General features: G+C 44.3%; 1 protein-coding gene across 6 annotated transcripts in view; it reads left to right on the forward strand.

Moving 5' to 3' along the window:
* Window positions 1-16,317, forward strand: part of CFAP92 (cilia and flagella associated protein 92 (putative)) — an 80,662-nt gene that overhangs the window by 44,452 nt on the left and 19,893 nt on the right. For all 6 annotated transcript variants that reach the window (XR_013527540.1, XM_035273831.3, XM_008982240.5 and 3 more), the window contains exons 10-11: window positions 2,089-2,993; window positions 14,807-15,001. Coding sequence is in view for 5 of the 6 variants with exons in the window: in XM_035273831.3 (XP_035129722.3) it covers window positions 2,089-2,993; window positions 14,807-15,001 (1,100 nt within the window). In the remaining variant the exon portion in view is untranslated. The remainder of the gene's footprint in view (window positions 1-2,088; window positions 2,994-14,806; window positions 15,002-16,317) is intronic.

The following is a 16,317-nucleotide window of genomic DNA, read 5'->3' on the forward strand; positions in this document are numbered from 1 at the left end:
TGTACATTTTTTTTTCATGGATGCATTGTGTTTTTGTGCCACATTTTTTTGTTTTGTTTTGTTGTTGTTTTGTTTGTTTGTTTTGTGTCTGTGTCACATTTAAGAACTCTTTGCCTAACCCCCGGTCACAGACTTCTTTTTCCATTTTCTTCTCAATGCTTTAATAGTTTTATAGTTTACATTTATATCTTTGATCAATTTTTTTCTTTTTTGAAACAGTCTCATTTGTTGCCCAGGCAGGTGTGCAGTCTTAGCTCACTGAAACCTCACACATCCTGGCCTCAAGTGATCCTCCTGCATCAGCCTCCCAAAGTTCTGAGATTACAGGTGTGAGCCACCACGCCCAGCCTATGATAATTTTTAATGAATTTTTGTATATGGCGTGAGGTTTATGTTGAAGTTCTCTCTCTTTTGTACTTTTGATAAACATACATTAGCCATGCTTGTGTGGATCTATTTCTGGGTTCTCTTTTCTGATCCATGGGTCTGTCTGTCCTTTCAGCAGCACTACACTGTCTTGCTTATAGTAGCTTTGTAGTAAGTTGAAAAACTGGGTGAAGTGGTTCCTCCAACTTTAGTTTTCTGTTTCTTTTTTTTTTTTTTTTTACTGAAAATTAGTTTCTTTTTCAACACTGTTTTAGCTCTTCCAGTTTCTTGGCTCTTCTATACAAATTTTGGAATTTGTTTATCAATATCTACAAAAGTTGTTCTGGAATTTTGATTGGAATTGCATTACATTTGTAAATCTATAAACTGATTGGTTTGAGGAGGGTTGACAACTTTGCTATGTTGTCTTCCAATCCATGAATATAGTATATCTCTCCATTTATTTACCTCTTTGTTTTCATCAGTGTTTTGAAATTTTGAGGACCCCCTATTTACATTTTGCCTGGAGAGCAAACTAATAGACTTCTGCTGAGCCACTGAGAGGACACCTAGGGATCTGATTGCTTCTTAAGGAACTTGCACCCAGTCATCCCTGCCCCAGCCTTTCCATTTTACTGCCAGTTCCAGAGAGACTAGGTTTGCCATTCCCAAGTCTTTCAAGGGTTTTGCAGAAAAAATCTGTTTGGTTCTCGGCATCTCCATTGTGTGTTTGGTATTTGGCTTTCTCAACTGTGACAAGCCTTTTACAAATAAATAGAAATACAATAGGTTTTACCCTGATGATATTCTTTCTTTCCTTAAACCTATCAAAGATCCTTATTTTATATCTCTGATCATTCTAATATCTTATGCATTGGTGCATCTGATTTCACTAGTAGTGCCTTTCTCTTTAGGTGTTTTGTGATTTTTACCATGATCTCATGTTCAATGGAATTTACTTGATGGGAATTCTTTGAGGCCTAGGTTGAAAGTGAGTGTCTCAAGGTATTCTGTAATCTTTGCCCACTGCTCTGGGAGCTCTGCCAATCCAGGATTATTTTAGAATAAATTCTCAGCTTCAGTGTAAAATAAATAGTACCTTTAGATAAAAATTCAGACCACAGACTTGTGTAAGGCTTAGTTTGTGATAATAAAACCTCAGCACCAAGGTCAAAACATGCAAATGTCCCTGCTCTGTGCCTCAGTGCAGCTTGGCTCTTCCTTTCCATCTGGTTCTCTGTGCTCTCTGAGGCGCTCTCCTGCCCAGGGTGTCAGTTTTCAGCTTGGCACCTGTGGCTCTGCTAAAAGGGTCTATGCCGACCCCTAGATGTATATTTGGAAAACAGGGATTTCCTATCTAAATATCACTTCTCTGTACCTTTTCTGTGCCCAGCCTTGGAATAGGAACTAGAAGTAGAGATGTGAAAAAACACACATGGCTTGTCTTCATGGCGCTTACGTTTTGGAAGGAAAAATAATGACCAATCCTTTTTGAGTCCTTGTTTTATGCCAGTCACCAGCCTGGTACGTTCACATGAGTGATGTCTGCAGTCCTTGTAATGGCCTTGCACAGTAGGCTTTCTCGTGGATATTTTGTGGATGAGGAAACTCGGGCTCCAGGGGCAGGTAGTGAGCCTGGCACTGGGGTTTGAGCTCCTCATGCTGGGGCTGAGTGACTGTCCTTGCGACCAGGTGACCTGCTGTGGCCCTGCTCTCTTGTAGAGGCTGTGCATGCCCGTGTACTGCAAGTACCAGTTCCATAAGACTCCAGTTCACAAGACCAAGGGGGAGCCCCATGGAACCCACGTTCATTTCCAGGACATCAATGTCATCTTCCTTGGGGTGCTGCACCCCAGTGACCTAAGGGAATACCTGGAGGGCCCCCCTATGGTGGTGGAAGTTCACGACCGGGACCATAAGTCACAGGAGTGTTCTCGGAAGCCTGTGCTGTTTGGGGAGGACCCCCTGGATTCATACCTCAATTTTCAGGCCCTCATCTCTCCCAGAGAGACAGAGAACAACCCCTTTGAGTCCCAGAACAAGATGTGGTACCCTCATGGAATCGCCCGGGTCAGTTTTGCTGACCTCCTCCTTGGCCACAAGTACTTGAACCTGGCCGTCCCCATCCACAGCTGTGAGGTTCAGCCCACACATTGCAGCCAGAACAGTGGGAAGAGGAAGATTGTAGGGTTTGGGGTCCCAAGAGATGGCCACCAGCACAGCCCAATGCCCATGGGCAACTACCTCGAGGCTAACTCCCAGCTCAAGCTACGAGTGGACATCGCAGTGCCACTGAGGGCTGGGGCCAGAGCCGTGGATCCCGACCTCGGGGACTCCCAGTTTGGCCGCATCATCTTCATCTTCGACTGCAAGAAGGTCTCCCTGCTGCACAGCCTGCTGCAGGGCATCACCATGATCAACGCCAAGGCCCTCAGCCTGGACTCCTACCCAATCAGGACCCTGCAGCAGATCCTGTCAGCCTTCAAGATGCGTGTGCGGGTCCAGGAGCAGCAGCACCTGGATGTGCTCACTGGCTTCCATCTGCTGGATGGGAAGACCCACCTTTTTGTCCTGGAAGGCCTGGTCGACCAAGGCTTGAGGCAGCTGTGGGAGAGCCACCAAAGCTGGTAGGTGGTTTGTTTTGCATTTTGCATAAAAATGATGGCATCTGGATGCTGACGAAGTGGAGAGGTCTTTTAGAGCCAAGGCCTAGGTTCAGCGTCCTCATCTGAGTCTCCTTTCGGGGTTCATTGTGAAGTACTTACCAGGGTTTAGTCGTTGGACTTAAAGACTGAATTGCCTTTGGTTGCAGGGAGGAATTCAGGCGTGTCTAAGATGACTGAGGGGTCCAGGAGAGTGGGGCTGTCTTCAGGGTTCCGAGCCAAGGGCCACTGTGGCTAACCAGGAGCCGAATATTCTGTATTAGATTTCAGCTTGGCCCAGGGAAGATCATTCTGAAGATGGAGGGGCTGCCTAGGCTGCAGGAAGTTGCCCTTCTCTGAAGGCCTTCAGAGTACCTGCGGGCCACTCGGTGGGGACACTAGAGGCGAGTAAAGTGTCCAATTCTGGGCTGCAGCAGGTGGCCCCTTGCCAACATGGTGAAATCCTGCCTCTAGTAAATAGACAAAAATTAGCCAGGTGTGGTGGCACACGCTTGTAATCTCAGCTTCTTGGGAGGCTGAGGCAGGAGAATCACCTGAATCCGGGAGGCAGATTGCAGAAAGCCAAGATCACGCTACTGCGCTCCAGTCTGGACAACAGAGTGAGACTGCGTCAAAATAAATAAAAATTTGTAGGGTGATAGTAAAGCATTAGTCAGAGGAAAATGTATGGCCTTAAATGCTTATATTGGAAATGAAAAATGCCTGAAAATTATTGAGGCATAACTATAGTTGTTGCAGACATTGATATGTATTTCAAATTATACCAATATATTTAAAAATTTATAAGAAATTAAAAAAAAAATATGCTCAGATAAGTTAATTTAATGTGGTATTGAATACAAAAATTAGTATAAAAATCTATCAAATTTCTGAATACCATCTACACATAAAAACTAAGTTTAAAAATTGGACCACATTTAAAGTAAAATATATGAAATTCATAGGACTAAATTTGGCAAAAGATGTGAAAGATGTCCATCATGAATATTACAGAACTTCAAGAAATATTAAGGAAAACATAGTGGAGTGAGATATTATGTTTATGAATTTGAAGACTCGATATATATATACATTTTTTTAGACAGAGACTTGCTCTGTCTCCCAGGCTGGAGTGAATGCAGTGGCACAATCTCGGCCCACTGTAACTTCCGCCTCCCAAGTTCAAGCGATTCTCCTGCCTCAGCCTCCCAAGTAGCTGGGATTACAGATGCATGCCACCATGCCTGGCTAATTTTTTTTTTTTTTTTTTTGTATTTTTAGTGGAAACATAGTTTCACCATATTGGCCAGGCTGGTCTCAAACTCCTGACCTTGTGATCCGCCCACCTTGACCTCCCAAATTGCTAGGATTACAGGCGTGAGCCACGGTGCCTGGACTGAAGACTCAATATTCTAAAGGCTCAACTTATCTTCAAATTTGAACTATAGATTCAGAGCAATTCCAGTTTTTAAAATCCCAGAAGCTTTTTTTTTTTTTTTAATTTTTTATTGCATTTTAGGTTTTGGGGTACACGTGCAGAACATGCAAGACAGTTGCATAGGTACACACATGGCAGTGTGTTTTGCTTCCTTTCTCCCCTTCACCCACATTTGGCATTTCTCCCCAGGCTATCCCTTCCCACCTCCCCCTCCCACTAGCCCTCCCCTTTTCCCCCCAATAGACCCCAGTGTTTAGTACTCCCCTCCCTGTGTCCATGTGTTCTCATTTTTCATCACCCGCCTATGAGTGAGAATATGCGGTGTTTCATTTTCTGTTCTTGTGTCAGTTTGCTGAAAATGACGTTCTCCAGATTCATCCATGTCCCTACAAACGACACAAACTCATCATTTCTGATTGCTGCATAATATTCCATGGTGTATATGTGCCACATTTTCCCAATCCAGTCTATTATCAATGGGCATTTGGGTTGATTCCAGGTCTTTGCTATTATAAACAGTGCTGCAATGAACATTCGTGTGCATGTGTCCTTATAGTAGAATGATTTATAGTCCTTTGGATATATACCCAGTAATGGGATTGCTGGGTCAAATGGAATTTCTATTTCTAAGGCCTTGAGGAATCGCCACACTGTATTCCACAATGGTTGGACTAATTTCCCACCAACAGTGTAAAAGTGTTCCTTTTTCTCCACATCCTCTCCAGCATCTGTTGTCTCCAGATTTTTTAATGATCGCCATTCTAACTGGCGTGAGATGGTATCTCAATGTGGTTTTGATTTGCATCTCTCTGATGACCAGTGACGATGAGCATTTTTTCATATGATTGTTGGCCTCATATATGTCTTCTTTCGTAAAGTGTCTGTTCATATCCTTTGCCCACTTTTGAATGGGCTTGTTTGTTTTTTTTCCTGTAAATCTGTTTGAGTATAAATTCTGGATACCAGCCCTTTGTCAGATGGGTAAACTGCAAAAATTTTTTCCCATTCTGTTGGTTGCCGATACACTCTAGTGACTGTTTCTTTTGCCGTGCAGAAGCTGTGGAGTTTCATTAGGTCCCATTTGTCTATTTTGGCTTTTGTTGCCAATGCTTTTGGTGTTTTGTTCATGAAGTCCTTGCCTACTCCTATGTCCTGGATGGTTTTGCCTAGATTTCCTTCTAGGGTTTTTATGGTGCCAGGTCTTATGTTTAAGTCTTTAATCCATCTGGAGTTAATTTTAGTGTAAGGTGTCAGGAAGGGGTCCAGTTTCTGCTTTCTGCACATGGCTAGCCAGTTTTCCCAACACCATTTGTTAAACAGGGAATCCTTTCCCCATTGCTTGTTTTTGTCGGGTTTATCAAAGATTGTATAGTTGTAGATATGTTGTGTTGCCTCCGATGCCTCTGTTTTGTTCCATTGGTCTATATCTCTGTTTTGGTACCAGAACCATGCTGATTTGATTACTGTAGCCTTGTAGTATAGTTTGAAATCCGGTAGTGTGATGCCCCCCGCTGTGTTCTCTTTGCTTAGAATTGACTTGGCTATGCGGGCTCTCTTTTGGTTCCATATGAAGTTCATGGTGGTTTTTTCCAGTTCTGTGAAGAAAGTCAATGGTAGCTTGATGGGGATAGCGTTGATTCTGTAAATGACTTTGGGCAGTATAGCCATTTTCATGATATTAATTTTTCCTAACCATGAACATGGAATGTTTTTCCATCTGTTTGTGTCCTCTCTGATTTCGTTGAGCAGTGGTTTGTAGTTTTCCTTGAAGAGGTCCCTTACGTTCCTTGTGAGTTGTATTCCAAGGTATTTTATTCTTTTTGTAGCAATTGTGAATGGCAGTTCGTTCTTGATTTGGCTTTCTTTAAGTCTGTTATTGGTGTAGAGGAATGCTTGTGATTTTTGCACATTGATTTTATATCCTGAGACTTTGCTGAAGTTGCTTATCAGTTTCAGGAGTTTCTGGGCTGAGGCGATGGGGTCTTCTAGGTATACTATCATGTCGTCTGCAAATAGAGACAATTTGGCTTCCACCTTTCCTATGTGAATACCCTTTATATCTTTTTCTTGCCTGATTGCTATGGCCAGAACTTCCAGAACTATATTGAATAGGAGTGGTGAAAGAGGGCATCCTTGTCTAGTGCCAGATTTCAAAGGGAATGCTTCCAGTTTTTGCCCATTAAGTATATTATTGGCTGTTGGTTTGTCATAAATAGCTTTTATTACTTTGAGATACGTTCCATCAATACCGAGTTTATTGAGGGTTTTTAGCATAAAGGGCTGTTGAATTTTGTCAAATGCCTTCTCTGCGTCAATTGAGATAATCATGAAGGTTTTTGTTTTTGGTTCTGTTTATGTGGTGAATTACGTTTATAGACTTGCGTATGTTGAACCAGCCTTGCATCCCCAGGATGAATCCTACTTGATCATGATGAATAAGTTTTTTTATTTTCTGTTGCAATCGGCTTGCCAATATTTTATTGAAGATTTTTGCATCTATGTTCATCATGGATATTGGCCTGAAGTTTTCTTTTCTTGTTGGGTCTCTGCCGGGTTTTGGTATCAGGATGATATTGGTCTCATAAAATGATTTGGGAAGGATTCCCTCTTTTTGGATTATTTGGAATAGTTTCAGAAGGAATGGTACCAGCTCCTCTTTGTGTGTCTGGTAGAATTCGGCTGTGAACCCGTCTGGACCTGGGCTTTTTTTGGGTGGTAGGCTCTTAATTGCTGCCTCGACTTCTGACCTTGTTATTGGTCTATTCATAGTTTCAGCTTCCTCCTGGTTTAGGCTTGGGAGGACACAGGAGTCCAGGAATGTATCCATTTCTTCCAGGTTTACTAGTTTATGTGCATAGAGTTGTTTGTAATATTCTCTGATGATGGTTTGAATTTCTGTGGAATCTGTGGTGATTACCCCTTTATCATTTTTTATTGCATCTATTTGGTTGTTCTCTCTTTTCTTTTTAATCAATCTGGCTAGTGGTCTGTCTATTTTGTTGATCTTTTTGTTGATCATCATGTTGATCTTTTAAAAAAAAACAGCTCTTGGATTTATTGATTTTTTTGAAGGGTTTTTCGTGTCTCAATCTCCTTCAGTTCAGCTCTGATCTTAGTTATTTCTTGTCTTCTGCTGGGTTTTGAGTTTTTTTGATCTTGCTCCTCTAGCTCTTTCAATTTTGATGATAGGGTGTCAATTTTGGATCTCTCCATTCTCCTCATATGGGCACTTATTGCTATATACTTTCCCCTAGAGACTGCTTTAAATGTGTCCCAGAGATTCTGGCATGTTGTGTACTCATTCTCATTGGTTTCGAAGAACTTCTTTATTTCTGCCTTCATTTCATTGTTTATCCAGTCAACATTCAAGAGCCAGTTGTTCAGTTTCCATGAAGCTGTGCGGTTCTGGGTCGGTTTCTGAATTCTGAGTTCTAACTTGATTGCACTATGGTCTGAGAGGCTGTTTGTTATGATTTCAGTTGTTTTGCATTTGCTGAGCAGTGCTTTACTTCAAATTATGTGGTCAATTTTAGAGTAGGTGTGATATGGTGCTGAGAAGAATGTATATTCTGTGGATTTGGGGTGGAGAGTTCTGTAAATGTCTATCAGGTTTGCTTGCTCCAGGTCTGAGTTCAAGCCCTGGATAGCCTTGTAGATTTTCTGTCTGGTTGATCTGTCTGATATTGACAGTGGAGTGTTAAAGTCTCCCACTGTTATTGTGTGGGAGTCTAAGTCTCTTTGTAGGTCATTAAGAACTTGCCTTATGTATCTGGGTGCTCCTGTATTGGGTCCATATATGTTTAGAATCATTAGCTCTTCTTGTTGTATCAATCCTTTTACCATTATGTAATGTCCTTCTTTGTCTCTTTTGATCTTTGTTGCTTTAAAGTCTATTTTATCAGAGATGAGAATTGTAACTCCTGCTTTTTTTTGCTTTCCATTTGCTTGGTAAATCTTCCTCCATCCCTTTATTTTGAGCCTTTGTGTATCCTTGCATGTGAGATGGGTTTCCTGGATACAGCACACTGATGGGTTTTGGATTTCTATCCAATTTGCCAGTCTGTGTCTTTTGATTGGTGCATTTAGTCCATTTACATTTAGGGTTAATATTGTTATGTGTGAATTTGATACTGCCATTTTGATGCTAGCTGGCTGATTTGCCCGTTAGGTGTTGTAGATTCTTCATTATGTTGATGCTCTTTAGCATTTAGTGTGATTTTGGAATGGCTGGTGCTGGTTGTTCCATTCTATGTGTAGTTCCTCTTTCAGGAGCTCTTGTAAAGCAGGCCTGGTGACAAAATCTCTGAGTACTTGCTTGTTCGCAAAGGATTTTATTTTTCCTTCACTTCTGAAGCTCAGTTTGGCTGGATATGAAATTCTGGGTTGAAAGTTCTTTTCTTTAAGGATGTTGAATATTGGCCCCCACTCTCTTCTGGCTTGTAGTGTTTCTGCCGAGAGATCTGCTGTGAGTCTGATGGACTTCCCTTTGTGGGTGACCCGACCTTTCTCTCTAGCTGCCCTTAGTATTTTCTCCTTTATTTCAACCTTGTTGAATCTGACAATTATGTGCCTTGGGGTTGCTCTTCTTGCGGAATATCTTTGTGGTGTTCTCTGTATTTCCTGCATTTGAGTGTTGGCCTGTCTTGCTAGGTGGGGGAAATTTTCCTGGATAATGTCCTGAAGAGTATTTTCCAGCTTGGATTCATTCTCTTTGTCACATTCTGGTACACCTATCAAACGTAGGTTAGGTCTCTTCACATAGTCCCACATTTCTTGGAGACTTTGTTCATTCCTTTTTGTGTTTTTTTCTCTGATCTTGGTTTCTCGTTTTATTTCATTGAGTTGATCTTCGACTTCTGATATTCTTTCTTCTGCTTGGTCAATTCGGCTATTGAAACTTTTGCATGCTTCGCGAAGTTCTCGTATTGTGTTTTTCAGCTCCTTTAATTCATTCATATTCCTCTCTAAGTTATCCATTCTTGTTATCATTTCCTCGAATCTTTTTTCATATCTTTTTTCAAGGTTCTTAGTTTCTTTGCATTGATTTAAAACATGTTCTTTTAGCTCACAAAAGTTTCTCATTATCCACCTTCTGAAGTCTAATTCCGTCATTTTGTCACAGTCATTCTCCGTCCAGCTTTGTTCCCTTGCTGGTGAGGAGTTTTGGTCCTTTCTAGGAGGCGAGGTGTTCTGGTTTTGGGTGTTTTTCTCCTTTTTGCGCTGGTTTCTTCCCATCTTTGTGGATTTATCCACCTGTCGTCTGTGTAGTTGCTGACTTTTCGATTGGGTCTCTGAATGGACGACCAGATTGTTGATGATGAAGTATTTCTGTTACTTGGTTTTCCTTCTACCAATATAGCCCCTTCGCTGTACGACTGCTGAGGTCCACTCCAGGCCCTGCTTGTCTGGGGTGCACCTATAGCAGCTGCGGAACAGTGAGGGATGCTACCAGTTTCTTTTTCTGCTATCTTTGTCCCAGAATGATGTCTGCCAAATGTCAGTCTTTTGGATATAGAGGGGTCAGGGAGCTGCTTGAGGAGACAGTCTGTACTTTATAGGAGCTCAGCTGCTGAGCTGTGAGCTCTGTTGTTCATTCAGGGCTGTTAGGCTGCTACGTTTAATTCTGCTGCAACAGAATTCATAAAAAAAAAAACCCTTTTTTTCTCAGATGCTCTGTCTCGGGGGGGTTGGAGCTTTCTTTGTGCATGTCCGTTGTGCTGTCCTGCCCAGCTAGGAGGCAGTCTAGTCACTATTTGCCTGCCGAGGCTCCGCCCTGCTGGTGTGAGGTTCACCCAGTTGCTGCAGGCTCTGCCCTTCTGCTGCGGTCTCCGCCCCGCTGCCACAGGCTACGCCCTGCGGCGGAGTCTCTTTGTTGTAGCTGATTGCCTCGGCAATGGCAGGCTGCGTCAGCAATGGGCGTGTACCTCAGTAGGGGCTGATTGCCTCAGTAATGGCGGACGCCCCTCCCACACGGAGCTGCACCCTCAGGGAACCTCTCCACCGGGAGCATTTGGAATCGCCGTTTTGTTTGTCTCACTGCGCTACCCCAAACGCTGTGTCCCTAGAATCTCCTGGGCTGGCTCACTGTCCAAGTCCCATTCAGTCTCAAGTTCAGCCCTCTCAAGTCTCAGGTTGCCGGTTCAACAGGGCCCCTGGACCAGTGCGCTTTGTGCGGAGTGCTGTGTAGTGCCGCTGTGCTACAGCGCAGGCCACTGCCGCACTGGCTGCCGGCTGCCAGCTGCACCAGCCAAAACCTCTGCCTGGCGTCTCTTTTATACCTGGGAATTTCCCCATTCTGGAAAACAAAGATCTGTCTGGAAATGTGGCCCTGACTCACCCTCTCTGCCCATTAACCGAGAGCTTCAATCCTGGGTTGTTCTCACAGCACCATCTTGAGTCCCCAGAAGCTTTTAAAGTATAGACCTTGATTTTAAAATTTCAAAGACTTTTTGCATGTTAAGATTTATACTCTTAAAAAAAAGAAGTTTCATTCTTTAAATTCTGTTGGGATTTTAAACCCTTTGCAATAACATGCAAAGGTCTTTTTAAAAATATACCCTTGGCTGGGAGCGGTGGCTCATGCCTGTAATCCCAGCACTTTGGGAGGCTGAGGTGGGTAGATTGTAAGGTCAGGAGATTGAGACCATCCTGGCCCACATGGTGAAACCCATCTCTACTAAAAATACAAAAATTAGCCACCCATGGTGGCAGGCACCTGTAGTCCCAGCTACTCAGGAGGCTGAGGCAGGAGAACTATTTGAACCTGGGAGGCAGAGGTTGCAATGAGCTGAGATTGTGCCACTGCACTCCAGCCTGGTCAACAGAGCAAGACTCTGTCTCAAAAAAAAAAAAAGTACCCTTGAATAAGAACAAGATAGAAGAATTTGCTGTACTAGATATCAAGACTCATGATGAAATGATGGTCATTAAGATAGTGTGGTACTGGTTCAGAGATAGACAAGCAGACCTATGGAATATAATAGAGAATCCAGAAACAGAGCTACACATAAGTGTTCATTTGATATATGACATATGTGATATTGCAAAATCGGTGGGGAATAAATATACTAAAAACCACTGAATTTTCTCCTTTAAAAGGATGAATCTCACACAATGGGATGCTCTCTCATACTCATTAGGATGGACAGAATACAAAAGTCCAGTAATGGCAAACATTGGCAAGGATGTGGAGAAATCAGAAGTGTCCTCCTCTGCTGGGAGGAATATAGGTACAGCCACTTTGGAAAACACTCTGGCAGTTCCTCAAGTGATAAAACACAGAGTTACCATATGACCCAGGAATCCCACTCCTAGATCTGTGTCCATGAAAATGAAAACATGTATCCACACTAATGTGTGGATTATTGTTAAATTAGTGTACTAAACTTACACACTCATAACAGCATTATTCATAATAGCAAAAGGTGGAAACAGCCCGAATGTCCATCAAGTGGTGAAGGGCTAAACAAATGATAAGATATGCATACACTTGGATCCTATTTGGACATAAAAAGGAATGGAGCACTGACCCATGCTACGCTAGAGATGAGCCTTGAAAACATGCTGAGGAGAGGCAGCCGGCCACAAGATGCCGCATATGACATGCTTCCATTTATATGAAATGTCCAGAAGAGGCCAATCTATAGGGACAGAAAGCAGATTAGTACAGGGGTCACCAATCCCTGGGCCATGAACCTGTCTGGGTCTGTGGCCTGTTAGGAACCAGGCAGCACAGCAGGAGGTCAGTGAGCTCTGCCTGAGCTCCGCCTCCTGTCACATCAGCAGCAGCATTAGATTCTCATAGGAGTGAGAACCCTTTTGTGAACTGTGCATGTGAGGGACCTAGGTTATGCGTTCCTTATGAGGAATCTTCCCACCTCAGCCTCCCAAAGTGAAAAATCTATTTTTGAAAAGCAAAATTACAAAGCTTATATATGAAAATATAGAAGAACATATTCATGACCCCAGAAGGGAGAAAGAGTTCTTGAACAAGACAAGGACAAAGAAGGAAAGAATTATACATTTGGCAAAGTTAAAAGTAACTTCTGGGCCGGGCGCGGTGGCTCAAGCCTGTAATCCCAGCACTTTGGGAGGCCGAGGCGGGTGGATCCCGAGGTCAAGAGATCGAGACCATCCTGGTCAACATGGTGAAACCCCGTCTCTACTAAAAATACAAAAAATTAGCTGGGCATGATGGTGCGTGCCTGTAATCCCAGCTACTCAGGAGGCTGAGGCAGGAGAATTGCTTGAACCCAGGAGGCGGAGGTTGTGGTGAGCTGAGATCGCGCCATTGCACTCCAGCCTGGGTAACAAGAGTGAAACTCTGCCTCAAAAAAAAAAAAAGAAAGTAACTTCTGTTCATCAAAAGACACTGTCAGAGTCAAATAAAATTCCGAGATGAATCTCTAAATTTAAAATTTTATTTGGGAAGCATGAATTACAATTTGAGGTACACAGACTGGGCAGTCTTCAGCATGTCTGAGAAACATAAGGTTGGAGGTTTTGTAAAAAGGAGGGGCATTATACAAATGTTAGGTATTGTTTTGAGAGTTCACTGGTATTACAAAGTTTTGGGGTGCTGGCAACCTCTGACTGGTGAATTCCAGTGAGTGAAAGTAGTCTTAGAGTTGCAGCAGGTGGTGTCAGTAGCCATCAGATAAGACTGGCTGCCGGGTGGTAGCCCACACTTGTAATCCTAGCACTTTGCGGGGCCGAGGTGGGTGGATCACTCACTAAGGAGTTTGAGACCAGCCTGACCAGACTCAAAAAAAAAAAAAAAAAAAAGGCCAGGCGCGGTGGCTCATGCCTATAATCCCAGCACTTTGGGAGGCCGAGGCAGGTGGATCATGAGGTCAAGAGATCGAGACCATCCTGGTCAACAAGGTGAAACCTCGTCTCTACTAAAAATGCAAAAAAAATTAGCTGAGCATGGTGGTGCGCGCCTGTAGTCCCAGCTACTCGGGAGGCTTAGGCAGGAGAATTGCTTGAACCCAGAAGGAGGAGGTTGTGGTGAGCTGACATCGTGCCATTGCACTCCAGTCTGGATAACAACAGCGAAACTCCGTCTCAAAAAAAAAAAAAAAAAAAAGACTGGCTTCAGGTGGTAACAGGAGGCGTCAGCAGCCATGCTGCGGAGAATGACCTTCCTAGAGCAGTGCTATGTGCCCTGGGTGCTTTCCCCTGCTTCCCCACTCTGTTTTAGTTGGGTGCGATGAGAATGACCCAAGGCATGTGATCAACTTCCACAACACCACAAAAGTCATGCAAAGACAAGCCACTGTCAAACAAAATTATTTGCAAGGTCTGGAACTGACCAATAATTAGTATCCTAAATATATTTTTTAAAGTCCTGTAAATCAATAAGAAAACATCCTAGTGGAAAGTATGGGCAAAATACCTAAACATGTACTTCACGGCCGGGTGTGGTGGCTCACGCCTATAATCCCAGCACTTTGGGAGGCCGAGGTGGGTGGATCACGAGGTCAAGAGATCGAGACCCATCCTGGTCAACAAGGTGAAACCCCGTCTCTACTAAAAATACAAAAATTAGCTGGGCATGGTGGTGCGCGCCTGTAGTCCCAGCTACTTGGGAGGCTGAGGCAGGAGAATTGCTTGAACCCAGGAGGCGGAGGTTGCGGTGAGCCGAGATCGTGCCATTGCACTCCAGCCTGGGTAACAACAGCGAAACTCCGTCTCAGAAAAAAAAAAACATGTACTTCACAAAAGAGAACCTACACCTGACCAAGCACAGATTCCTGAAAGGGAGATGAGGGCATTGTAAACTTCACCAGGTTCAAGAAGGTGAAGGAACAGCATAGGCCAGTGCAGGGCAACGAGAGCATGCTGTGCATAGAAACCCTGCCAGGCTGGTATTGCCACAGTGCAGAGCATGAGTGCCAGGGCAGGGCTTGGAGGGGTGCTGAGGGGCTGAGTGGGGGCAGAAAGGGGGTGGGAGGCACAGGCCATGAGCCAGATCTGGTCAGTTTCAACATTTCACTGCCAGCTCTCTGTCGAGGCCCCAGGTTTTGAAGGATGTTGTGTCTATCAGGGGGTAGGCATCACCAATACATTTCTTTTGTTTTTGTTTTTTCTTTTTTTTTAGTTAATTTTTTATACTTTTAAGTTTCAGTTATTTTTTATCTTAGAATAGTCTTCATTACCAACCTGCTCTTTTGAGACAGGGTCTCACTCTGTTGCCAGGCTGGAGTGCAGTGGTGCCATCAGGGCTCGCTGCAGCCTCCACCTCCCTGGGCTTGTTTTAAACAACATAAAAGCTGTACCTGACAGAGCACCCCCACCAAAGTGTCCCAGGAAGCTGGCATACAAGTTAACTCTGGCCCTTGGCCTTCTGTCTCTTCAGGATTCCCAGGTCAGAACACGGGAAATACAAGGTGCTGTACAACTCACAGCTGCTGTTCCGCAGCCGGCTCTATGGGGACCTGGAGGCCATCCTGTACCATGTGCACCTCTTCCAGCCCACGGAGCTGCTGATGCAGCAGGCGGTGCTCTTCCTGCGAGACGTGAAGTGGAGGCGGGTCTTCCAGGCACTGGCCAGGTGGGCATGGCAGCCTGCATGGGGTCCTGCGCCCACCGGGAGGGACACTTCTTAGCATTCTGTGCCCAAACAAGTGAGCTGGGACATCCAACAACTAGTTAGTGGCCCCAACAGACAGTGCGGGGGAGGGGACAGTTTGCCCAGATGCTGTGACTCTGTCTTGTCTGCTGCTCTTGGGACATGTCCTAGAATCAATTGCCTAAAGAGGGATTGGCTGGTTAAGACCCATTTTCTATTTCTGATCTGTTGGAAAAAAAGAAAAAAGAAGAAAAAAGACCCATTTTCTAAGCTGGGCAACAGAGACCTCATCTCCACAGAAATTTTTTAAGAATTAGCCAGGTGTGGGCCAGGCACGGTGGCTCACACCTGTAATCCCAGCATTTTGGGAGCCTGAAGTGGGAGGATGGCTTGAGCCCAGGAGTTTGAAACCAGCCTGGACAACCTAGTGAGTCCCCATCTCTACTAAAAATACAAAAACTAGCTGGGCGTGGTGGCATGTGCCTGTGGTCCCAGCTACTGGGGAGGCCGAGGTGGGAGGACTGAGGTCGAGACAGAGGTTGCGGTGAGCCAAGATTGCACCACTGCACTCCAGCCTGGGCAAGAGAGCAAGACTCAGTCTCAAAACTAAAGGCCTGGCACGGTGGCTCACTCCTATGATCCCAGCACTTTGGGATTAGAGACCCTGTCTCTACTAAAAATACAAAAATTAGCCAGGAGTAGTGGCTCACGCCTATAATCTCAGCTACTTGGGAGCCTGAGACAGGAGAATCACTTGAACCTGGGAGGCAGATGTTGCAGTGAACTGAGATCGAGCCACTGCACTCCAGCCTGGGCGACAAAATGAGATGTCCATCTCAAAAACAAACAAAAAACCAAAAACAGGCTGGGTGCAGTGGCTCATGCCTGTAATTCCAGCACTTTGGGAGGCCAAGACGGGTTCAGGAAGATCACCTAAGTTCAGGAATTTGAGACCAGCCTGACCAACATAAAGAAATCCCGTCTCTACTAAAAATACAAAATTAGCTGGGTGTGGTGGCACATATCTGTAATCCTAGTTACTCAGGAGGCTGAGGCAGGAGAATCGATTTAACCTGGGAGTCAGAGGATGTGGTGGGCCGAGATAGCATCATTGCACTCCAGCCTGGGCAATGAGAGTGAAATCCCATGTCAAAAAAACAAAAACAGAACATTTTCCAAGTGAGAATTGGGGAAAACAATGGAACCGATGCAGGACTCAAATAGCCAGGCCCACCAGGCCAGTGTGGCTCTCGCCCACTGCCTGATGCTTTTTCTTTCTTCTGCTTCCTGAACCCTCC

Source organism: Callithrix jacchus, chromosome 15 (genome assembly GCF_049354715.1).
Source record: "Callithrix jacchus isolate 240 chromosome 15, calJac240_pri, whole genome shotgun sequence".
In the NCBI taxonomy this organism is placed as follows: Eukaryota; Metazoa; Chordata; class Mammalia; order Primates; family Cebidae; genus Callithrix; species Callithrix jacchus.